Source organism: Perna viridis, chromosome 9 (genome assembly GCF_037379345.1).
Source record: "Perna viridis isolate PV_CMFRI_1.1 ecotype Kerala chromosome 9, ASM3737934v1, whole genome shotgun sequence".
In the NCBI taxonomy this organism is placed as follows: Eukaryota; Metazoa; Mollusca; class Bivalvia; order Mytilida; family Mytilidae; genus Perna; species Perna viridis.
In genome coordinates, this window is record NC_142453.1 from 30,605,780 (window position 1) to 30,632,814 (window position 27,035).

Consider the following 27,035-nt stretch of genomic DNA (forward strand, 5'->3'; position numbering starts at 1 on the left):
TACTATAGTTTGTGATAATGCTACGGTGTTATCGATTCTGAAAATATGAAACTAAAGAGTTTCAGTTTATTAAAAATTTTAGGAAAAAAGTCTGGTATTAATTTCGCCCGAATAACGTTTTAGAATTATTTGTAAAACGGCGTCCCATACCGATTTTAATAGTGTACATCCTCACTTCAATATGATAAACATATTTTCAAGAGTAATGTAGAGGACCGAATTTTTCCAAGCATCGATTTTTACATGCATTTATTGAAGAAAATATATAGTATTTTGACATTTTTAAGGATTTCATAGCTTTACACCATGCGTTGTTCTGTAGCCAATTCAATAATTGTCTGGAAGTGAACATCCATTTTTTTTACTATGAAGGCAACTATGTTTAAAAAAGAAAGAGCATGTGGCTTGCAAAGTGTATTCATAACATTATGTATGTACAGCTGTTTCCATGTTAAAGGTTGACGTATGTTGATATCCAGGACCTGAAAGATGTCAATCTAGCATAGACACTTGGGAAGTCACCAGAACATGTGCTTATTCCCCATGATGTGGCACCGGCAAGGTATGGGGTTCCAGACACGTAACAGGTCATTGGTCCACCGGAATCACCCTATAAAATATAGTTTAAATTATTTTTTTGGAATATGATATTTAAAAAATTAAATGTTAAATTAATTTTATAAAAAATAAACAGATAAAAAGACCAGTATGTACCACAAAAAGATAGTATAAAATTGATCGTAAGTACTTTGTATTTTGCATAGTAACTAACGACCAGTTTTGCACATACGACGATGTGTGAAATCGACATCAGCTGTTACATTCTGTCATTTTCCTTGTAATCGATCTTTCAGAGTCGGGGAAATTTACCCTTTAATTGAAAAACAAAACGTATATTGCATTATACCCTCAATTTACATGTATCACAGTGTTATCTTTTTATGAGGGTTCGATAGATTGGCTGCAGCAACCCTTATATTTTTTTTCTAATTGTGTTCATTTTTGAAATATGAAATTTACAAAACTATTTTCAACGACACATTTGCGTCATGATCATTCTTTGACTAATTACACTAAATGTATAAAATTAGTGCTTTTACAATTAAGTAACATAATAGACAAAATGTAAGGAAATGCATTTTTGTCTTTGGTTCTGCATTGATACTGGAAACAGGTATGGTTGTCAGATGTTTCTGGAACCAATATATTAAACCAAAAAAAAAAAAAACAATTTGTAATGCTTTACAACGTTAACTTACGTACAGAGGTAGAGAAACTTTAAAATTTAATACTAAATTTTGTAGTATTGAGAGATTGACGAAACAATGTCCTTTGTTACAACTCGTTGACTACCAGTTGTTTCCATACTGGATATTTTGTATAACATAAAACATGAACTCCTAAAGCTCGGGTGGATACCATCAACTTTCTATGAAGGAGAAAACTGAATCGTTACAAGGTCCGAAGCAATAAATACATACACTACAAGCAGATTTTCCAGATTCAAATATGCAAATGTGACCGCTATTAATTGTTGCTCCGCTAACTGCTGCCCACCGCGTAGAACACTCAGTGTTTGTAATGACTGTCATCGTGACATGTTGGAGTGTATTCGGAGAACTTCCACCTGCATTGAATTTGGAAATGTTCATTTTCTTCACTTAGTCAATATGAACTGTATGTGTTAAACATAATGTTTTATTGAAGATAAATGCATTTAAGAATGACAGGCAATCATAATCTCCATACATATTAAAATAATGTAAACCAATTCTTACTTCTGTTATGTATCTGGAATTTATCCAAATGGCAATTTATGACATTTCTTATTTTTGCATAGAGAAAGATTCAGATTCATAGAGATTCTTGACTCCAAAACTTTTCGACCGTATTTCTACCTCATCTGAATCATAACTATTTACTAATTGTCTCATCGCCAATTCTGCCTTAACAGTAGATGCATAGTGCATAACCTAGCTGTAAACTTAATCCCATTATAAGGATCCATTCTGTGGTACCAAAGTACTTGTTATATTGTTTACTCTAGCATGCCGAAAGTCTTATTAAAAGTCAAAGAAGCATGCATCAAGTGGAGTGTGACTAATCAAACAGCTGAGAAACAATTTAAGAGAATCTGGTGACGACGACATACTTCATATATGTGGCTTACCTCCAGACAATCTTCCCCATCCAGACAAATTACATCTGCTATTTTCAAACGAATTTGACATTGGGACGGCTACTTTGTTGATATTTGACCCAAAATTAAGTGTTTGACTCAGTTCCAGAAGAGCAATATCATTAGGATATCCTGGGGCGCTTGCACTGTAACTTGGATGCTAGAAAATGTGCTAATTTTATATCCGATATATTTGCAATCAGTAACTATTTATACATATATAGTCACAGGAAACATTGTAATAAAAACACATTAAAGAAAGTGATTACTGGGATAATAGAAAAAGGGAAATCCGAAGCGATTCTAAGTAACAAACTCTAAAAAATTGCATGGACTAAATGCATTTTGTCCAAAGTTTTAAATAAAAAGCATTGTTTTTCAAATTATATTTCAAAGGTTTGGAACAATAATCTTATATTGTTAAATGAATTCACTGTGCATTCGTTTTATGTTTTATGCGAATTACCGATACTTTTAATTAATTGGATGAAGACGAAAGAAGGTATATTACCATTATGATTCTGGCCATCGAACGAGTGGTTCTTGTCGTGTCGCTGAGTTGTGTAGTTCCTGCGGCAATTCTCAAGCTTGTTAATCTATCAATAAAATCAAGTACAATACATAAGTACCATTCGATGACGCTCTCATAGAATTATTAACTTATTGCTTATAAATACAAAGGGGTCGAGCAATATATATCAGCTACATGACTTTTCAGTTGCACAAATGAATTGGCTTTTTTAATAAAAAAGAAAAAGAAACTCACGTCTGTCCGTCAACGCAGTGGGCTGCAGTTACAACCCATCTGTTGTCAATAATCGAACCTCCACAAATATGATACCAGCTACTTCCACTCCTCAACTGCAGGGAAATCTGCCATGGATAATCCGTTATGTCTGCATTTGTTCCCCCGACTATTTTACTCGTCTGTAAACTCTCAACATCAGTCTAAAAGATGCAGTTTAAATCTGTTATTATAAATGGACAAATTGATGATATTGTAATTCACTTCGTAAGGTAGTGATGGGAATTCTTTCTACAGACAAATGAGATATGAATGGATCCAACATAAATGCATATTGATGCATATGAAAGACATTAGCTTAAAACCATGCTGTTCACAAGGGCAAAAATGTTTGTTTCTAAAACTGAGTATAAAGATATAATAAAGTAACAAATTAAAACAATATATAAGAGTTTACATAGTAGTAAAAGTTGTTTGATCGTTTTATTTTGAAGTTGCTATAGAATAGCAATGCAGAAATCTGTGATCCTGTTAAATAGAAATAAATACATTGACATAAAGAATGTTTCTAAATCGCGCGCGGTAGAACGTTAAAATGGTGTATTCGATAATAAAGTCATGTGAAGTCTATAAGCTTAGACATTTAATCGATAGTATAAACATTGACTTCATAAATTCTTAAAAAAAAGCAGATATCCGAAATTAGATATGAATTATCTCCTCCTGGTTTGTTTACATAACATTGATTTTTTTACAATTACTAGAAAAAAAATAAAAGAATGCATTAACTTTCAACAGTATTGACTATGTTAAATAATGTATAGAAAATACAAAAATAAATTGGTGAAATATGTTCATCAAAACATTAGCCCATCTTCGTGAGTGAAAAAATCATAGTTATGACTAGTTATGGCTGTAGAATATTTTAAAAGAGAATAAGAAAGGTGATTCCACTTTTTATTTCTAGTTCAAAAACCGTTTTAGATTACATAGCTAGTGTTAGTTTATCATAGCTTAAAGGTTGCGCTTTTGGTATAAAATTTACATAGATTGTACATGTAGTTTGTAAGAGTTATGGTTCTTAATGTGGTTTGATTTGATTTGGTTGATTTTAGTGGGAGGTAAAAGTGTAGTGTTCGCAAAAATACAGACTATTGTCACATAACAGTATAGCATATGTAGATAAAAAAGGCATCATCTGATCCATGGGTTTTTCCATACCATGAATCGCCTTACCATAAACAGCGTAAGAATTTTATATGGACTGGTACTCAATAAAGCAGACAAAAATCAAGTGAAAACATGATACGAACGTTGTGTTATCTGTCTCCAACTATCACACTTAATGAAAATCATGACAGTTAGACTACTGTGGTTAGAAATGAACTAAATGATAGAGAGGTAAGAAAATGGTAAAATGAAAATTAAGGATCTGATGATCTTTAGTTTCAACAAAATCTGCAAGTTGAAAAGAGTTTAAAGCTAACTTCCGTTATTCGTGACGTTTCATCAATAGAAATATAACGCTGTACTATGGTTCGATAGGACCAAACATTTTCGAGAGTAATCTAAGTTATAAATTCGGGTGCATTGCAGGTTTAACCGCCTTATTTACAAAATAATTGACTTACCAAGGAGAATATTTCTTTAATCATCTCCTTTCCTGATTGCACTATCCTTTGACTACATGCTGGAATAACATATTATTTTAAAATGTAAACAATAATTCATTTTAATTAAAGAAAACATACTTTAAAAGAAAATGAAGCTTCAAAACATTGTGACTTTTACATTGACTAATTAAGATTACATTTGTTCTTACTTATGCATATTTGAAAATTAAACAGTATTTGGAAAGCAATAGTCGTAACATTTTTTTTTACTAAATAGTGAAGTATTAAGATACAAATATCCCATCTTGAACTTTGATCTCCTATTTATATTATTATTATTATTATTATTATTTCGTCCCAATTAAATGCAATTTCTTTATTTTAAATTGAAAGATTATAGTGTGAATTCAGAGCGTATAAATACCTTGTGTAAAATAAGAAACCGTAATTGTTACATGAAATGTTCCCTGTCTTCATATTCATATTTTATTTTAAAAAAATATGTTCATTGTATTTCTGGAAATGTATTTCCGAATCGTTGTACATTTTCATAATACCAACTATATTATTTTATTATGCACATCTTCTATATACACTCGAATCAAATATGAAATAGAAGATAAACGTTAACTATTTGAACTTCATTTGCATACACATTACATCTATACATTTTCTTAAAACAAGACTAAAGATACATTTCAATGATAAACAAAAGGTTTGAAAAAGTCTTAACACTTACTTGCTACTTCAACGAAACAGATCAAAGCTACTAAGAACTTCATCGTTATTAGAAATATATTGGGGTGAAATATCAAGACCAATGGACTATTTATACTTGCATCAAGAAAACATATGTCTTTGTTTCAGTCATAAACATGACACCCCAGCATTCGTTAGAACAAGTTAAGCGGCCACTCAAACTTTATAACATGTTTATACAATCCTGCGATAAGACCGTGAGAAAAACCTTGTGGTGTAATATTTGACATATTGTTAAAGCTTTTATCAGATCTTATTAAAATAGGCTAAATAAAAGAAACCAGGGCAAGGTGAACAGTATTAGTGCAGTATTCGTTTTTCGACGAAAAGTCATTCTGTTGCATTATATATTTTGATTTATTGTTAAAACGTGCATCCGATAATATCATGTGAAATTTGACGTTCAGTGACAATCGTGTGTATGTTGGGGAGAAAAAACATGTTTCTGCTCTTCAAAGTCAGGAAGCAGTTTACGTGCTGCTTTGTGCCTGTCCGTCTGACAAATGTAATTTGTCTTAGGAACAATTCTGCCCATAAGCGTTCCAGACTAATGTAGCACATGCTATCACAATTTGTTTGCTGACAATAGCTCCCGCATTGCGAAGTTTATGAACCTAGTCAACTACATCCTCGTCATACTTTTCGAGCAATAGCGGTCTTCCCGGTTTTGCGTTAGGACGTTCTGACACTGTACTGTTGGGTGAATGTTCTAATTGTCTTAAATATTGTTTCTTGATAGAACAGATGGTACTTTCACTGATTGGTTTGCCTAGTTCCTTAGAAAAATGGCTAACACTAGCATTTCCATTCTCGCAAGCATATCGGACTATTTTAGCTCTCTGACTACTGTCATATTGAGAATGTTCATACCTTTTATCACTGGAACGTATGGCAGATAAAACTGAAGAATTTGCAGTCTGTGTTGTTTTTGCACTTTCTGGTGTTTTTTTTGTCCAAATTTGGATCAGGCAACAAACTTTTCAAATTACCAGTATTTTTTGTTTTGTTTTTGTATTTATCAACCACTTTGACAATGACATCTTGCAATTTAAAAAAAAATATAAAACACGAAATTGAGTTTGCGTTCACAAAATCATTCACCTATAAATATCTATAGGCAGTTGAGAAGACAAAGTCAATAACGTTAACTATACAATAAATGCCGGTTCCCCGTCGTATAGGAGGGATATCCATAGGAAGACATGACAAGACAAAGAAAGATAACTCATTTTTATTTGTATTTTATTTGACAAGATAGTCGTAGCTTCGCGAATATTAATTTTCAATGATGTCAATTTTGCGAATCCGGGAATCAGTCCATTGACTAAAATTCGCAAAAGTTTACTAACGCAAATATTAGTTGTTTGACAGTACATGTTTATGATCAGGATATCGTCCAGACGCACTTATGTGGATTTTGAACAATACGAAATTCGTATTATCTGTAATGAAATTTCATGTATGCATGAAAAAAAGTACATTCAGGTATATTTATCATCCCCCACTTGCAGGATTGGGGGAAATATAGTGTCAAGGTATCCGTTCTTCTTGTTTTTCTTATATCATTACTTACTTCCGCTATGCAAAGGGGTACCCATCTCTTACAAGTATGTGTTATTTGTCCTACACCACTGATTTGATTTGAATTTTAGACAACGTTAAACTTCATTACATATTATATGTATATACTGTATGTATGTATGTATATATAACATACACTTTGTCATAATTGATTATTTGGACTTGTGCGCCTCTATTCCTACACTACTGAATAGGATTTTATGAAACTTTCATTACATTTTTCCATTTCCAGTGTTCACCTCTAATTCAATATTTTGAGGCCCGTGCAGGTCCGGGTGTTAAGAGAATAGGCCTGGAGCAGCACTAAGCTTGTCGTAAAAGGCGACTAAATAGTGCTCAAAACCCTAGCCGGGGGCTAGGGTGCTCTGCCCACAGAGCAACTGGGATGTGTGCCCCAGGTGGTGGAATCGGGTACCCCTGGCGTGTTACAGGGTGGGAATGTCAGGCTATAATACGGAAAACCTGACCGCAAACCATAGTGGTGCACCGTGTAGGGAAAGATGCCACGTTCTTCGCACGTTGAAGAACCCTACTGTGGTATTCTCCCGGAGTAGAAACCATAGGGCTCCGCCACAGGAGGCTAAATTGCCCGACCCTACCACCTCTCCCTATTTTCAGTGGCAATCAAAATTTGTCGACCCCATTATCCTTTTGTTCCATCCCTTTTTCATTTCATCGTCATTTCATGTTTATGTTATCATCCACTTCATATTCATTGCCTGAATATAGCTGAAATATTGCTGCTCGGGCGTTAAACCCCAACAAACAAACAAACAAAATCAATATTTTGATCCTAATCAGTTTGTAGTTCAAAATGTGTTTGCTTTTGAATGGGTAGTGGTGATATTAAATAAGTGAGTATTACTGAATGTTTTTCTATTTTCATATATTTTGCTACAAGTGTTTGTTATCACCATATCATTAACAATAAATGTCTTTATCAACATGAGGGAAAGTCACAAAAAAAGAGTTGATTTGAATTTGTTTGATACAGCTCTTGAATAGTATAAACTCCCCCCTTATACCATATACCATTTCTATTATATTTTTTTCATCATTAAATATGTTAGCTATTGTTTAATTATATTTAATAGGTTTTTTTTTCATATCAATAAATATTTAAGACTAATTACCCATCCATCCCATTCAAAATTGTTCCCCGTTCAAGGACTGTGTTAAAACTGAATTAGTAACCATTCATTCAACAAAAAATCATGATTTCAATTAATTACCAGTTATAATGAAGAAATATCAAAGGTGCGAACTAGGACATATACTCTAGAAAGACTACACTGGGAACGCAAAAAAAATGTACAGCAATCCAAGTATAAAACGCTTTCAGGTGCTCCGGCAGGATAAACAAAATTCCTGATTCTTGTAAAACACAAGTCATACAGTTCGTTGAAGCTCATATTTGTTTACATTACGATAGAACAGATGTAACAATATATTCTGAATCGATGGAAAGGGTTGAAGTAATTGAAATGACTAATTACACTGTCAAGCGCAGAGGAAGTTGTATCTATTTTTCGAGTAACTATGTAAAACAAAAATATTAATATAAAGATCAACCTGTCATGCTTTAGTTGATATTGTGTATTCGATGTCCTTTTGTTACAGTTTTATTTTGTGATTTTGTTTTCACTAAAAGCATAATTAAATTTTAATCAAGTAAAATGATTCACCTTATGTACTTAAAATGAACATTTATATTTCTGATACTATATTGGATTATAAAAACACATTCAACTAAAAATGAGATAATTGCTTTTAGTAATATTTTGCATGCATTCCAAATATAACCATTATGAAAATGTTTTATCATTTCAGAAGTGAAGCCGATTAATGCAAAAATGCTTAACTTCTTTATTAGAAATGTTTGTCTACCGTCATTCGAAACTTCAACATTATCATGGATTATAAAAATTCTTTCTTATTAATTTCTTCTCTCTGCCGGTTACACTTCTAAGATCTAGCATTTGAAAAAGGAGGCATAGATGTTTTTTATCAATGTGCAATAGACGGGTATCATTTTTGACTTTCCAAACCTGTAAGATTGAGGCCTCGTCATGACAACAATAGAAAATGTCTGCACGTTCCATTTGCCAAAATCACTGTTGATGCGATAAACATCAGCACAATTCCTAACCGAAAATAAGTAAAAAACGAAATATCGCCTAATTTCAAAATCAACCTGTCCATAACGTCTCCTACAATTACATATACTCCAACTTCATTTCCAGTATATTATTAACTATTCAGAAACCTAAGTGTAGAAGCGTTCCCCGAGAACCCTTTGTGAATGTTTCTAATTTTCTATAGTTTACAACCCCTCTTGTCATCTGATCACTGGTGAGTTGAACATTTTACAAGATGGAATCTCCGAAATGTGATTTCTCACGGTCCAACATTAAAAAAACAAGTTAACTGGTTAACTAATTTTAAAATCACATTGGATGTAGTTGAAGATTATGCATGAGCATACTGGAAGAGAGAAAAGGAACATTGGTTTAATGCAATTAGGTCGTTGGACAACGCTGCGGTTGAAATTCAAAATTTATTATTTCCGTCAAAAATAATTGTTTCCTTGACTTTTAACTTGAATTGTATTCAGTTCCTTTTATCTTTACAAATTATCGTATCACACACTTGAAAAGTTGAGATATGTATACAGAATAATATGGGTATCCGTCCTTTCTTCCGTCAGATGTTCCGTCTTGCTGTATGTTACTCAGGGGGAGCATCTCTTATCCCTAAACTGATCAATGGAATTTAGTGACACTTACAAAGAGTTTTTATTACATATTCCCAGTATTAACATCTTATTTTTTTTATTTTTATCCGAATCAATTTGAGGGTTTTACATAGCAAATTATGGGCTTTGTCATTTATGAATTGGGGATAAGGGGACCACCTCTTATCATTTACTTTTCCGACACCGCTGAATCTAATTAAATGCAAGCTCTGGTATAACGTTATAATAGGAAAGAAAAAAAAAAGAAAAGTTATGGTAATACGCAACAAATACACTGTCGTACAACTTTTATCAAAGTAGTAAATACGTGACGTCATCAACAAAATGGTCCCTTAACACTACTTTGTGTAAGCTCTAAAAGTTCCCCACAACAAAAGAATTACTAAACAGTCATATACGAGTTCATAATGATGACCATAAAACATTGTAATGATAACATTAATCTTGAAGCAACATCACCCTGTTCCAAAAGCCTTCTTTAAAGTAGTCTAGCACGATACAAGTCCTTGATGTTTTGGTAAGTTCTGATAAAACGTATCAGTAAAAATAGAAACAGGTATGTAGAAACGCAACAAATGCACCTTTAAAATAATAGTAAATAATAACAGAGATCCCCAAAGGGTTTTCAATTATTCCTCAGATGTGATAGACAAAATGGAGGAATTGCCGATAAATTACTGTAATCACGAAATCTGACAAATAAAATTTGTTATATTGACTTTGAGAAAAAAATCACATTTCATTTACATGTGAACAACAAATTCAGCGTAGGGGCAATCTGAATGAATTTTTATAACCAATTGACAAGAGAGTAATTTTGTCCTAGTAGAAAGTATATGAATTAAAGATAGATTAAAACTTGTTTTTATTTTTGTTCCATGCAACAATTTAGAATTCTTTGCTTGCACATTTATAATATGTTCTCATTCCTTTTTCATTTGCCTTTTGTAAAATATGCTCCATACTACTTCTACAATAAATTGGATTGACGTCAAGTGATCTGTAAGGACAAAAAAAATAATAAAGAAACCAAATGAAGTACGTGTTATTCATGTTGACGTCTTGATATAATTTTATCCAACTGTCACATATTTCGGTTTTAGTTACCCATTGCTCACTTTTTAATTCAAAACGGATTTTGATTTTAATTGATCATGTTACAGACTCTTTGCCTCAAGAAAGAAATAGTGAAGCGGAAAAACTGCCTTGAACTGTCTTTATCATCTCTTCTGATGGTAGGTACGAGACTCTATAGAAAGTTAGCTAAATAGTCATAACAGTAATCATTTCTTCAAATGTTGTTTGCTTTATAATAATCTATCTTAATAGTGCCTTATTTTTTATGTTTTAAACAAGGAATTTCATCTCTCGAACAAAAGTAAAGAAAAATCCCGCGCATGTTTGCATGTTCAAATATAGGCAAATCAATTAAACAGGTCTTTAAAGTATATGAACTTAAATGTGTACTTACATGTTCTTTAGGTTTGTACAGTTTTTAAAAATATCTTTTGGCAAACATGAAATTTCGTTTCTGTAAAGGTATCTAGAACATAAATAAATCTGATTATTACTTTGTCCTTTTTTTTCATATAAAGTTATTTAAAAAGTTGCGATACAGGCGATGGTTTCACAAAAAGTCGTAAGTGTAAAATTGATCGTAAATCATGATGTCACAAAGCTACTTTAGTTTATGACGTCATTACCTCCGATCAATTTTACACTTACAACTTTTTGTGAAAATGAAGCTAGAATGAGGAGAAATCTATACTTTGTAAATTAGTGCCATACATTTGCAATATTAGTAGAAAACGTTTGCAGTTTTCTGTGCAAATCATTTACATGCTGTAACGTTATTTTTTCTTTAAAACCGTACAATTTGAACTGATAAAAAGTTCGTGTATACTATTATATCCATGTTAAAAATCATTATCTTTAATAAGATATTTTTTAGACATTTATTAATCTGCCAAACTCACTTTATGAGGATTTATTGAGTTTTTTACAATTGGAATGTATAAAACCTCGTTCTGAAAACACAAATAATGTATGTTCTAATAATTCATACAAAGAATAATTAGATAAATAAAATGAATTATTTGGTGACTAAATAAATTTATATACATTACGATAATTGGTTATCTGTCAAATTCGTTATTTTTGGATCTTTGTTTATGATGACCCCGATACTCACAAATCCCTCAGAATTCGACAATCGTTAAATGTCTCTTTGTACAAACATGACATTTCGTTTCCGGAAAGATATCTAAAATGGTAAAATGTGAAATTACAGTTGTTATTTAACAGTGCATACTTTTAATACATTTTAATTACATTAAATACATTAAATCGACAGTATTAAGGACTACAGCTTGTTTGGTCCGAAAGTTGGCAATGGCACACACACACATAAAACAAAAACATAATCAGAAAACAAAAAACAACAAACAAATAAACAAACAAACTAAAACAGATGAAGTGTCAATGCATATAGTACAAATGTATTTATCATTAGATTTAAAATCGTTATATCGAAGATGTAAAAATTCTTCTTTGAATTGGAAAGTATAGATGTTGGGATTAAAATTTTGTGAGTTTCAATAAAGTGTTACCAAAAGCATTTTCTGTTCAAACACGCCTTATTAAGACATGGTCATTTCAAATTGAAATTATTTTGTACCCAAGAAGAAAGACTAGGTTGGCCGAAATAGAAGTTATGTTTTTCATCTCCTTTAATGGTGCATCTACTACTTAAATTTATGACTCATTATGGAAAAAGATAGATTTATGTAACTTGGTTAGCCACTAATCTGTAGAAGTATCCTATATTACCAATACATATCACAGCTATTTAACATTAAATAAAAGATAATTGATATGCATATTAGGTGAATATATTAATATTCAAATAAAAACACATATGATCAATAGTTCCTTGAAATACAAAACTAGTTCAACCATATTTTTAGTTTACTTACAGCCTTTTTTAGATTTTTACAGTCTTTGAAGATACCTTTTGGCAAATATACGATTTCGTTTCTGTCAAGATATCTAAAATGATATAAAATTGTGTATCTACTGAAATTTTTTTACTGTGAGAAGGGTATCAGAAAAATTCAGAGTTTATTCAAAGCGTCAAGGCATAACAACATTATTCAGATAACATACGTTATCATCATGTTAACCTTCTTATCTTTCCATTGAATCATAAATTGACCAAATTCGAAAGTGTTTCATACGTTTTTTCGAAGATTTTACAGATAATAGGAAAATTTGGACAAAATATAGCAAAAATAATGAATACGATACTTAAAGTAATTAAATCTACTGTAGCATCGAATTTTATTCTTACAAGAGAAAAAAAAATGGAAAAAAATATATTTTTCTAAGTTAGTGTTTTTGCATACTTAAACAATTTGACCAGTTATTTATAAATGAAGTGAAACTTTTCATATGATATGAATATCGACCTGATAAATAAAAAAAAAGAAAACGAACAACAATGAACATGAAAAAAACACAACCACTGAACTACAGATTCATGGCTTGGAACACACACATAAAAATTGTGGCGATGTTTAAAATGTTTGTGAGTTCTCAACCGTGTCTAAACCTGGAACAATAATGGAAAATACAACAACAAAATCAACTTAGACATTTGTTAAATGCGGTTTTGACTTTTGAGATTGATACAGAATACAAAACTTTTAACAGATAGGACACATGACAACAAGCAGTGTCTAACCCAAAAGTGTACTCGCTTCTGTAAGCTAGTTTAAAATCGAAAAGTAAGTGATAAGCACAACTTGTTCACTCAAATAAAAAAAAAAGATAAATACAGATTGTATTCGTGTAAATACCGAGATAAAAATCAAGTATGATCACATGAACATAATCATACTAATGTTTTGTGGGATTCGTTAATCTTAATCTTTGTAAAAGAACTATTTAACGCCACCGGCATACAAGAAAACATAGTATAGAGTACAAGTTCAATTGATCATTGAGTTCTCTGTATGTTAACCAACAGGACTTATTGAAAACATGTATTAAAATGTCTTAGTAAAACAAGGTCGTCATGCAAATGGCAAGAGGAAAATGAAGACAAAACAAGAGGCTAGAAATTTCTGACTTGGGACAGGCGCAAAAACTGCGGGAGTGGAGTGGGGATAAATTACATTCGCTAGATCAAAACACTACCCAGTTACATTTGGCAACAATGAAAAAAAATCACGATAAACACACCTAAAATCAGTTCAAAAAGGTCTGAGTCTCTTGTTAAAACAAAAATAAAGAATCAGGATTATACTTTACACAAAAGTACAAACAAAGTACTAACAGTTAACTGTCATTCCAGCTCCAGACCAGTTATAATCTACAAAAAGTTATGCCCTCATCGTATGTTATATCGATCAGAATTCTTCTCATATGGTGTTCAGAACCACAATACATTATAAGTCATATAATAAGGACATAAGTTCATAAGAAAAGTCAGAGCGACTGATTCTTTAAATAGTGAGTTAAAAGAATAATATTTAATTGATCAAGTAGGCAGAACATGTCTTTAGAGCTTTTATATTTCATCAATACATTTTAACGGCTTACTTACAGATCTTTAAGGTTTACACAATCCTTAAACGTATCTTTCGGCAAATGTGTAATTTTGTTCTTGGAAAGAAATCTGAAATTAGAAGCACAATTATCATTGATCACAAACATATTGTCAATTTCTGCATGTTTATATAATTTATCTAATGATAGTGTTTCACTCAAAATGTGACAATGTAAATAAAAAAAAAAACTTAACGTTAGTTTCGTCATGTGCTACAATTATTAATAGATATAATATTTATATATATACTTTTTAATGAAATTAAAAGTAAAAGTATCGCTTTGCATATCCCTGCGCGGGTGTACGTCAAAACATGGCTGCTGTAAAAAAAATAGTGCATTTTCTTGTTGCCTCTCTACAGACTAATGCTTTGTCAAAAGATATGAACAATGACTTATGAAATAGAGCAAACATCACACTATAAGATTACAAACTTTTTTAAAAGAAAACCTATCCAAATTTTTGGTTGTAGAGCTTTTTGGTGATAAGCTTGATTTCGTATTTTGATATTTTTGTTTATGAGTACTTCTTGTACACAATCTAGATTTGGATCTCAATCTCTTAAAGTACTTGACTACAATGCTGCTGATAAGACGTTACTTCTTATGGACATGCAAACATACCGGAATTTATGAAATGTATACAAATTGATTTTTTTTTTATATATAATGTATATAAAGCTAATGCATTTTCTAAAATTTCTTTTCATCGTTTATCACAAACGTTTATACGTTTGTCGTCGTGTATTCAATTTACAAACAAAAAACCAACAACAGTTGTTAAATAAACTGAGTGCAATTTAAATGCAAGAACATCATTTTATATTATATTATATATACTCACAATGTTTCAAGGTGTCTAAGGGCATGAAATGTGTTACCGTCTATATGTTCTATTTTGTTATCATGCAAATGGCTCGAAAACAAATTGGGTGAAGTCAACATTACTATCTGGATGTGCTATCATATAATGCTCATAATAATTTAATTCTTACATTGACCGACTTCGAATTTGCCCAGTACTTCATTTTTTATATTTTTCTGATTGATATTGCTGCGTTATAAACAAAATAGAATCAACACTGTACATTTACAGTTTCCGAATATAGATTTCATCCTCTTTGAAATCCCGTTTTCAGTTGAAAATTTACAAATATGTTTGGTTTATTTACAGACGTGGTACCGAATGCAGCTTAATATCAGCAAAAAAAATCTTTTTTCAGTTTGTATATAATAAATTTAAAATGTACTATTTCTATCGATACTTAAGGGTTTTTCGTTGAAATCTAGCTTACTCAATCAAACCTAATTCAACTGATAGAGTGAAACTTGTTATATTTATTGGAAATGTAAAACTTGTAAAAAAAATTATAACGGAGCAGGTTTCTAAAGATCTTCTATTCACAATCTGACCAAAATGCTTTTGTTACAAACTTACAGTGTTTTCAGGTTTGTACAGTCTTTAAAACCATTTATTTTGGTAAAATGGAAATTTTGTTATTGCAAAGGTATCTGCGAAAAAAAAAATTACTGATCCAAACTTTTCCTCGAATACTTAATTTAGTACACTGTGTATATCACTATCAATCCGTTGAAGAATTTAACATATTCCGATGTGTGTGTTTATTTGTGTCGGAGCTAACATTTATTTAGAAAACTGATTGTAATTCGGGAAATTAAAATATCTGAATTATTTTACCCAAAATGCATGTGCAAATGACACAGAAATGATGATATAGAAAAAAAAATATAAAAAATGAAGGAAATACAAGTAAGTCGGTATTTGGATGTAAAACATTCTGATGAGAATATTTTAGTTGTGTAACAAGCCTCAACACATTTGATAAACTGGATTATGTATCAGTAAAAACAGCAAAAACCTTACTAAACTAAAATAGACGCAGCTTCTACTGAACCGTAGAAATGTTAATAGCGCCTGTTTCTCGAAGGTTTGGGGTCGAGCGGTTCTTGGAAGTCCGCTAAAAGAGTAATGGACTATTACATGACAACGGATGGATTGCATTATGCTCTACGATTTGTTTAGAAAAAAGAACGCCCTGATACACTGTTAGTTATAACGCTTCGCAATGAAAGTTGAGTACTAATGCAGATTAGCCAGTCTTTTTAGAATACATATATTCATAGTTTTCCTTTCCTCGTTTGTCTACCCCGGACTTGACTTTTTATGAGCAACTCGGCGGGTGTTTTTAGAAAAGCAGAGGACGCTTACCCTACCGGTGTACCTGGTCCATGCTCCCAGTTTTTAGTGGAGTCCGAGTTGCTCATTTACTTTTGTTACTTTGTATGTATGATTTTAGTTACTTTATGTTCTTTGTTGTGTATATCTGTTTTCCATGTCTGGTCTTTGTCCCTGGATTACATTCTTTTGATTACTGCTATAACCTTCGTTCCCTTGATTACTCTTTCAGAATAAAAAAAAAAGATTGAGATGAAATAATTTGTTCAACAGGATATCAATATAGGATAGGCCTTGACTGTTTACTTTATTCATTAGAACGTTGTAGGGAAGACAAGTACTATCTTTAAAAAGATAACCGACCCAGTAAAATTTTGTTCTTTTTTACTTCTAAGTTTCTACATTTCTGTCAAGAAAATAGCACATGCCATGCAATTTTTAAGGTTCTAATAAAGTTTTTTTTCGAACGCAATTTCAAATTTTCGATACAGAGTTTTCGAACGCTACTAAGTTATTAGTATTTGGCCAATCGGGAAAAAGAACTGCGATCAGGTGACTTGCGTTTCCATAGAAGAGCGTCGTTAAGGTCAAAGGGTAAAAAGCGAAGCTATACCGACTGCGCCGGAAAGTAAAAAAATCCACACAAAGTTAAAGGTGTAAGTTACAGGTACACAAGACAGTTAATGCCAAAAGTAATTCAATTATAAGGAGAGATTTATCATAAACAAACTTTTACTTACATTTTTTCCAGATTTTCAAGGCCATGAAAGATGTTCTCGGGTAAGCTCATAATCTGATTATCATTCAAATACCTTACAAATGGAATAAATAAGGTAAATAATTTTTGACAACGTTTTGCTTCCAAAATGTATAAAATATTAACATTTCATTATAATCTAGAATGCATTGTTGTTTTTATTGGTCGTTGTTCAGGTGTTGCGTATTCGACGCAAACGATAGTGAATTTAAAACAATCAAACAATAGCATTTTATTCTTATAATTTATGATGTTACATTTGTATATCAAATATTTAAAAAGTCAATTTTACACGTTCAATGAACAATGACATTTTATTAAAAAAAAAAGAAGAAATTGCATTAAAAGTCTGAACAATGATATTTTAACATTCACTTTTAATTACAGCACCTAAAAATATACTTATCTTTATCTATATTAAGCTCTAAAAGCCGTTGAAGAAGTATGTTTCCTCGCAACTCGGAAAAAAAAAGTAATTTTTAACCGAAGATTTTGTTGATTTCAGCGTACATGGTTTTCAACAAACAGTTTATATCAAGAATATTAATAAACATGTAAAATATAAGTAAGTGGTTTACTTACACCTCTTTTAGGTTGTTGCAGTTCTTTAAAATATCTTCTGGCAATTTTGAAATGATGTTCTCACCAAGATGTCTGAATCAATACATATATCGAGTAAGTGATATGGATTATTAACTAAATTATGTTTACATTAAAATTGTAACCTAATTTTTCGACGTACTGAATTTTCGACACATTAAGTACTTTACTTATTCATTAAGAACATTTTTTAAAGTTAAGCAAATAGGTGTCTGGTATCTGATGTCATTTGCTTTCCAAAAATTAAATTTCTGACATTGTAAATATTTCAGACAAATTCATTACAGTGACTAGTATTCGATACATTCGTATTTCAATCAACTGAATGTGAAAAACTAATTTTATCTGCTCTGTATGTTTACACCGTAAACTTCCAGCGATTGTATAAAAAATATTTCCGTACAGTGGTAATGGCGCACAATTTTAAGAATCACACTAATTTCATTGTAATTCAAATTACCTGTCTTTAAGTAAATAGACCACGAAGGACGGATTATGTTAGTTTCGAAAAAAGACAATAATTGAACAAATGAAACCCTAATCTGTAAATGTCTTGTTAGGAAACCCCTTTAATCCTTCTTTTGATTTTCTTGATCCTACCCTCAATCATGCCCTTTTTATCTATTAAGATTATACTTAATATAACTCATACAAATCCTTGCATATGTTTTCCCTTTATTAATCAAGTCGGTCACTGTAAGCTGTTTTGTTCACAAATACACCTCTGTGAACTGTTTTGTTCAAAAATACACCTATACGACTATAAATTTATGTTGAAATGATTTGATAATTTGACGGCACTGCTATGCCTAGACAAACTTCTTTACTATAATATTTTCAAGTGCATGAAATGTGTTAAGAGCAAAACACCAGAATGTATGCTAAAAAAACAGGCTTGAGCTTTGGAAAAACTAATAAATCCGAATCTGGAATCAACAATAAACACTTTAAGATCTCCAGGTCATACCACTTTATAAATTTACACCACTCTGCATGTTTTCTTGCAAGTTAATTCAACTTCGATTAAGTTTCAATATTGAATTTGTTACAACTGTATTTGAATTTTGAAATAAGTTTTGGTAGTTGGTACACCAATATAAATCATTTGATATAATGCACTTTCGTGGTTCACTTACAGCTGTTTCATGTTTTTGTCATTCGTTAGGATATTTTTCGGCAAACTTGAAAGTATGTTGCCAGGAATGAATCTGAAATAAAAACAACGTGTTATCAAATTGTATTTCGACTTATTAGTATATCTGTGTACAAAGTACTGTTTGAAATGTTCAACTAGTTACTTGAACTAAACTGTCCCTCCGTACCAATACATATAGACTATGTTGAAGATAAACCGAAAACATCTTTACCATAATATCGATATGGATGAAAACGCATGCCGCCCGACTTGTGGTCGTAGTGACTCCGCTTTTGTGTGATATGTAAAAGACATCAACGGACATAAAAAAGTATTTATGAGTGCATATTTTAATATCTATATTGAACATGTTTTTTTTTAATTTATTAAAATCCTTAAAATAATTCTAAATTGAAAATAATTAGCTTCATTTTAGGCTGGTTACATTACGATTGGTCAAAACTTCAAACTACTTGCTTTATCTGAACTTTTTATTATATTATTACATACCAACTTATGAATATCCAAATGTGCCACATATGATACTGATATGATGCTTGGTTCACATGATAATCATATGATAATTATTTGATAATCATACAACAATTTCCATACGATAATCATATGATAATCATACAATTCTCGTATTTTTATTTTGGCTTTAATATAATCATAAGATAACTGAAACATAACTATGATTATCATATCACGATCGTTCCATAAATTTATGATTTTCATGTATGAAATTTTTTGTTGTGTTTAGATAAGTACATACAGTGTCATAGTACATACAAGTGTAACATTGAAACTACGTTTCCCGTTCTCTTAACATTGTGCTTTTTCATATTTAACATGACCATTATAAATATTGACAAATTAATTTTCTCTCAGAAATTCCTGTTCCTCAACTCGTTTGCTACTTACATTTCTTCAAGGTTTTCAAGACCTTGCAAGATGTTCACAGCTAAGCTGGTAATCTGATTATCACCTGCAGACCTTACAAATAAAAAAGTATATGTTGATCAACGTTTTTCATTGCTGTCCTGCTAAGAAAACTTTTAATTAGGTTGACTCTATTCGTGTGTCCCTCCAACGTTTGCATGACAGTAGAATTTAGTCAAACAATTTTGTTTCACCGATATTAAGAAAATCATAATGCTTTTGTAAATCACTTACAATATTTTCAGATTTTTGCAATCCTTTAAAATAGATTCGGGAAGACTTGAAATTTTACTCCCGTCTAGATTTCTGAACTCAACAATATCAAAATAAATTATGCACCTACATCAACATTGCACTATGAAGTGTTTCTCTATGTATGTATACAAACAGAGCGTGTTTCAATACTCGATCAATAAATACTAAAATTATCGTATGCGTAAAAAGCAAATACTGTCTAAAAATTTCTGAAAAAAAAAAACCAAAAAAAGAAAGAAACAAACAAAAATGAAACAAAACAAAGCAAATGCTACGAATCATGTTTTTTTATGATGATGCCAAGGATATGACGTGTGATACTAAGGATCTAACAGAGCCGAAGACTGAAAAACCTCAGACAGCAAATTATTAGATCGAATAGCCGAACCGGAGCTACACACATATATTAGTGTATATTAAAACTTATCATTAGAAATTCTGATAAGTTTACATATAATTCCTTACATTACTCACATATAAGATGCGGCATTTGAGCACAGATCGTCGGGAATACTAGTCAAGGGAAACCCTCGACAACATACCATTTTGGAATGACAGGTACATACATTACAGATTGTGTTAGTCTAAGCCACTATTATTGCTACTTTGCCGTGCAGTTCCGGGTGTTAAAAGAATAGGCCTGCAGCAGCGCTAAGCTTGTCGTAAAAGGCGACTAAATAGTGCTCAGAACCCTAGCCGGGGGCTAGGGCGCTTTGCCCCCAGAGCAACTGGGATGTGTGCCCCAGGTGGTGGAATGGGGTACCCCTGGCGTGTTGCAGGGTGGGGTTGTCAGGCTATAAGACGGAAAACCTGACCGCAAACCATAGTGGTGTAGCGTGTTGGGAAAGATGCCACGTTCCTCGCACGTTAAAGAACCCTACTGTGGTATTCTCCCGGAGTAGGAACCACAGGGCTCCGCCACAGGAGGCTAAATTGCCCGACCCTACCCACCTCTCCCTATTTCCAGTGGCAATCAAAATTTGTCGACCCCATTGTTCTTGTGTCCCATCCCTTTTCCATTTCATCATCATTTCATGTTCATTTTATCATTCATTTCATGCTCATCGTCTGAATATTGCTGAAATATTGCTGCTCGCACGTTAAACCCCCAACAAACAACAAACAAACTATTGCTACTGACAGCAGTAAGTAAACCGCTTCCAGACGATATTTTATGATAGAACACGGCATGGATAATTGGTACTATTTTTAGTGAAATCTTAAACACATTTAAATTTAATAAAGTGCTTATATCATAGTGGCTAGCCCAGTACGGGTTATTGGGCGATTTTTTGTTGTATTAGAGTACTGTGAAATTTGTTTGTACGTTCTTATAGGTAGCATTCGATATTTGTCATCTTATATTTTATGTTACTTTAATTTTAATCGACAAGTTCATCGTTACCATTATAGAGCATATATAAATTTGACCTTTAATCAGTAGATATTAAAAATATGAATTGTTTTTGTAGAACACGCACTTCGTGTATTACATGTACCTTTAAAACGTCTTTAAGTACAACTTGCCGACATTGTTTTTTAACCCCAAAAATCATGATCAAGAGTGGAAAGCTTTTCAGTTGAAGAATCGCTGGATTCGTTTAGAATTGAGACGATAATCTATGGTCATGCCAGTAAATTAAAGTACATTGTACAGTTTAGTTAAAAAGAACTACATGATACGCTATTACCCGCAACATCTTATATTCAAATTCAATAGGTCGTTTTTTTTTGTTTTTGTTTTTTTTGTTTTTGTTTTTTGTTTTTGTTTTTGTTTTTTTGATTACTTGTACGTTTCTACTATATCGTGACAGAAATAAATAACTCTCAAACTCATAGCTATAGTCATGACAAAGACATATGAACTTTATTGTACTATAATCTAATTTTATAGACGATTACTTTGTTTTTCACGGTTTTGTTAATTCTTCAAATGTATTTTTCTCATAGACAGTTAAGCTTCTTACCTTTAGACTTACTCAACGTCAAACACTTGAATGATACGAGTTTCAGTGGTTTTTAAGGTAAGCCACATGATAAACATACTGACAAGAACCTTTTGGTATCAACTGCACTATCGTTACATAGTATCTTTCTTTTATGTAACATTTATTACGTTTATTTCGATATACTCAATGACCGTCTCCTGACTGATACGAGTTGCATAGGTTATACGTCAAACCACATGAATAACATACTGAACGGAATATGATAGTATTAGCTGGCTGATTATTACCTTGTATCTTTATTGTATGTTACATTTATTGCGATTTTTAGCAATTATTTGAATATATTTAAAAACAAAATATATAACTGCAATCGATTAAAGCGATAAAGAAATGACACAACAGCAAGCAAGTATTTGTCCACTTCTGTTCATGAATTAAATTTGCCATAAAACAGATTGCTCTCTAGAATGAGCTAACGTGGAAGGACTTTATCTGAGGGATAAAATATTGGTAAGCAGACTGACAACCATTGCTTCTGTTTTGAAAACGGTGATTGATCGTTTGATTGTTGTTGAACGCCTAGGGAGCAATATTTCAGCTATATCCGGGCATTGAACATGAAATGGATAACAAAATAAACATGAAATGATAATGAAATGAAAAATGGGAAATGATTCAAGGATAATAGGGTTAACAAGTTTTGATTGCAACTTAAAATAGGGACGGGGGTAGGGTCGGGCGATCTATCCTCCAGTGGCGAAGCACAAAGTGTCCTTCTCCTATCGAACACCACAGCTTGGTTTGTTAAAATGTGACAAACGGGCCATCTTTCCCAACATGTTGCACCACTATGGTTTATTGTCATATTTTCTGTATATGGCCTGACAACTCAAACATTTAGCATGTGAGGGGTACTCCATACTACCACCTGGGGTCCACAACCCAGTTGCTCTGTGGGCAGAGCGCCCTAACCCCCGGCCAGGTTTCTGAGCACTATTTAGTCGCCTTTTACGACAAGATTGGCGCTGCTGCGGGCATATTCCTCTAACACTCGGACATGCACGCGGCTGAAAACGGCAAGATCAACTCTTTGACCAGAAGATTAAAATGATAAATATGTTGCCTCTTCCATTTTTACAGTTCACAAAATGGCATAACATGCATGTTTAAAAAAAAACACTTTCCTTCTATCTATAAGTTTTAGTGTAGAGGTATTGATATAATAATTCTAGAAATGGAAAGTTAGCCTTTTCAAATATAAGTCCTTTCATGTCTTAAAACTTCTAAAACGCGGTTATCTAAATTAAGGTATAAAAAGTTAAGAACTATGAAAACCTGAAAATCCCAATCATGGAGCTGTTTTCCTATTATTGCTATCTAATTTCTTTCACATTTGTATTAAAGATAGCTTTCCATTAGGACAGTCGATATTTCATCTTCTATTGCCTGAATGGCTTGCTGAAATACGCTAAAGTGTTTTTATGTAATAAGGGTTACATTTTGTACCATGAGTGGATATAAGTATGTCAACCATTCATCACAAATGTTTATTTGAAACCTAACAGTCTATCAATGAAATACTAACTGGGTGTAGCTTGATCTGACTGAAGATGAGATCGAACCCAAAACAATGAGGGCAAGTATTGAATTCAAGATTGATACCGATCTCATTGTAAATAAATATTTGACACATTAGAAATCATTAAGAATCGAAGTAGCCCTTTCAGATCCTTGATTCCTAAGCGGTTCAATTCACGACAACAAAATATCAAGCTATAAAGCTATCGACTAGAAAAGAAACGTCAAATCAAGTACATGTAACCTTCAACTGGATTTTATGTGAGGGTGTATACAAAGCAGCAACCATAATAATGTTAAAAATATGATATTTAAACTAAATTACAATTTGATAGTAGCATGATTGATCATTGATACTTCTGAAATGTCCCTTTTCTATATTTTGACGACTTTAGTTATTAGACCTGCTAAACGTAATGCATTTATATCTGTACTATATAGATATAACGTTTGAAACTTAAATAACTTCTTTATCAATTCTATGTAGGTTTTATGTATTGTTTTTATGCTATCATTGCCACTAATATGGAGGCAAATATTAGCACGGTAGGGTTATATTGCCTTCACGAAGCTAAAATAATTTGAGAAATTTCCCAAATGCAACCTACTTTGCATGGTTTTATCGTGGAATGACTTTTACAATTTACACATTTCATACTTTGAAACTGCATTGTTGACCTAAGCTATTAAGATGCACTTTCATATTCCATTAGGAATCACCGAACATAGTACATTGTTGTTTCATATTAAAATCTAGTATCAAAAATTTCACATAATTGCCGTAAGTTTCCTGGCAATATTTTTATGTTTTTATCACAAGTCCCTATGAATGTATTAGTCACTGAAAGGGAAAGACCACCTTTTCATTAAGTTAGGCTCTTATGATAAATCATACCCACGTAAACAAAAATAAATAACCTTTAATGCAAAATGCGCTTTTATAAAATGCTCAAGGCTATGCAAAGTTCGAAATCCTTGAAATATAAATGGATAGCCATCTAGCAGAACTCTCCTATCCGAAGGAAGATCATAGTCAGACTTTATTGATTTTTACCGATAGCTTCCGATTGGCTCGTAACGTCACCACATCGGTTTGGTACTGATACCAGTACTGCAAATAATATGTAAACAAATGAATATTCTGCAGATATTTATATGATCCTGTTAATATAATCACTAAAACATGATTACTTGTCCAGCTTACGATTGCACAAATGATCAAAGAGAAATGCTCTTAAATTTTATTTACCAGTAACACGAACATTCTTCGGAAGTAGCCATAAGATTTTCCTGAAACCAATACTAGTCATCTGGCTAAAAATCCCGTTGTTCGTCAATGACATCTGACATTTGCTTACATGTTTTGCCTCAATCTCTTCTTCTCTTTATATTGGGTTGAAAATATAGGGGTAAAGTCCCAAATTTGCGATTTCATCGGACATAGTAATCAATTACCTATTTACTTTCACTTCACAAACCGACTTAGTGACGTCACAGTTCAACCGATCATGGTGGCGTATATAGGCGCGAGATATTCAATTTCCTAATTATAAATCTTGATTAATTAGTTAGGGAAAGGAAATTATTTTGTTTCAATATTTAACAGATTAGTTTCGATATTTATGCCATGCACAACAATATAGTCTTCTTTAAAATAGCACATGTGTTATAGAATTGTGTTATAACATACATTTTAACATACGATACAATATAAGAGTTTTTTATATGTAAGTTATTGTTTCAGACGTTTGTTGTCAAAGAAAAAAATTGTAATCTGATCCCGAAATAAAAAAAAATCAAGAAACCTGTTTATTTTTTTAAAGACACATGTCAACATCCATACTATTGAACACTTTAGTACACACATAATTATGAAAGACTTCACGAAATGGTTGGTGGAAATGAATCATATTTAAACGATGACTTAATGCAGAAAAAAGCCCATAATTTGTTATAGAGCCAGGCTTCCGGAAGAAACGCCTTCATTTAAGAAAAAAAAAACACTCCTTTCTTTTGAAAATCAATGTGTGGCTATTGTCGCCTGGAAATGATTCTATGTAAACCTCCTTGTCAGAGCACTCGATAATGTACTTATAAACATATTCAAAGCTAACCAGACCAATATCAGGATAGACTCTAGCTGTTTTATTTTTATTTATTTTTTTTTAATTGAAATGGGGTGAATTCAAGACGTAAGATCGGTCGTTGGAAAAAATTAGCTGATTGTTGTAATTGATTGACATAATATATTTTTCTAGTCATACCATTCCATCTTATTATGGTTATTTGTTCCTTGTTATTTGTTTGCATGTTAAACTCGCTCAAAATTCAAACTTTTGATGTTTGCGCTTTTCCTTTTATAGAATACATTTTGAAAGGAAAAATTAATTTCTGGTTTTCAATTCTTTTTAATAAAATAAAATCCTTTCACTTTATCAAAAGCCATTTATATCTATCTATCCTGAACAAAGCACAATTTAAAGTGAAATGTCAAAATAGAAATTAAACATCAGATGAAAACATAGCGGTCCCTGCTATATGCCAAAGTAAAGTTTGTGTTGCTATGAACACATGTCATAAACGTAACTTAGAAGTTGGAGCATAAGCTGCTTAATACAACTTTTTAGTTACAAACCAAATAAATGAACCATACTTTTAAATACAACAAAATGGTTTGTTTGGGCTTGTGCACTTAATGGTGTACCATTTCTGTATGTGTAGTTTTTGGAGAATTTGATGTACAATTAGTATAATAATTACAATAAAATTTTTATCACATCATGTAGAGTTATTTCAATGAATTGCAAAAACAGCCAATTTAATTACAAAATGATATTTTTCTTCATGAGTTGTCTACGCAAAATTAAGCCATCAAAATATTCACTAATGAAAATTAAGTGACCAAAAATGCCAAATATATTGGTCTCCAATGTCACTGATAAATGTTTGTATACAAGCCATCATGACATAAACAACAATTTATTTTTTTCGGTTATTCTCATCATCGACGTTTTTGACAGAGTGGATTAATCCATTTAGCAATTCATTTGGAAAAAAAATAAAAACAAAAAACAAACAACAAAACAAAACAAAACAAAGCAAAAAAAATTACATGTTATTTGATCGATTTGAATCAGACAAGGTTACTTTAAGTCCAATTTGATCAAGTGTTGTTAACTACGTCAAACATCTGCCACCATTTGTTCTAAAGTTTATGCTTTATATAAATATTTATCCACAGGATATCTAGTATAGATCATACTATACTTGTCCGGTGGATACCTCTGTTCAATGGATGAATCGTTTGAACCAGGTTCTGACCTAGCATTATTTTATTCTCTTTTTTAGGACTTTGCATCTCTCCCTTGAAAAAGTTCGAACT

The 27,035-nt window shown here is 31.9% G+C and overlaps 2 protein-coding genes across 4 annotated transcripts; both read right to left on the bottom strand.

Annotated features, from left to right (window-relative positions):
* Positions 1 to 234: 234 nt before the first annotated feature.
* LOC148607762 (chymotrypsin-like serine proteinase) lies at positions 235 to 5,422 on the bottom strand. The gene is made up of 7 exons (XM_088546474.1): positions 5,277 to 5,422; positions 4,556 to 4,614; positions 2,946 to 3,127; positions 2,691 to 2,775; positions 2,171 to 2,339; positions 1,482 to 1,627; positions 235 to 610 (listed from the first exon to the last, which is right to left on the bottom strand). The coding sequence occupies exons 1-7, from the start codon at positions 5,317 to 5,319 to the stop codon at positions 452 to 454; spliced, it is 843 nt and encodes a 280-aa protein (XP_088402600.1). The 5' UTR covers positions 5,320 to 5,422; the 3' UTR covers positions 235 to 451.
* Positions 5,423 to 9,672: 4,250 nt separating this feature from the next.
* LOC148607763 (uncharacterized) lies at positions 9,673 to 22,199 on the bottom strand. 3 transcript variants are annotated; one of them, XM_088546756.1, is made up of 9 exons: positions 22,094 to 22,199; positions 18,931 to 19,002; positions 17,777 to 17,848; positions 17,178 to 17,249; positions 14,239 to 14,310; positions 12,608 to 12,680; positions 11,824 to 11,895; positions 11,104 to 11,175; positions 9,673 to 10,632 (listed from the first exon to the last, which is right to left on the bottom strand). In XM_088546756.1, the coding sequence occupies exons 2-7, from the start codon at positions 18,939 to 18,941 to the stop codon at positions 11,848 to 11,850; spliced, it is 348 nt and encodes a 115-aa protein (XP_088402882.1). In that variant the 5' UTR covers positions 18,942 to 19,002; positions 22,094 to 22,199; the 3' UTR covers positions 9,673 to 10,632; positions 11,104 to 11,175; positions 11,824 to 11,847. The 3 variants fall into 3 exon arrangements, with proteins under 3 accessions (XP_088402882.1, XP_088402883.1, XP_088402880.1); XM_088546757.1 differs by having other exon boundaries at positions 11,754 to 11,895; XM_088546754.1 differs by having other exon boundaries at positions 11,104 to 11,895.
* Positions 22,200 to 27,035: the final 4,836 nt, after the last annotated feature.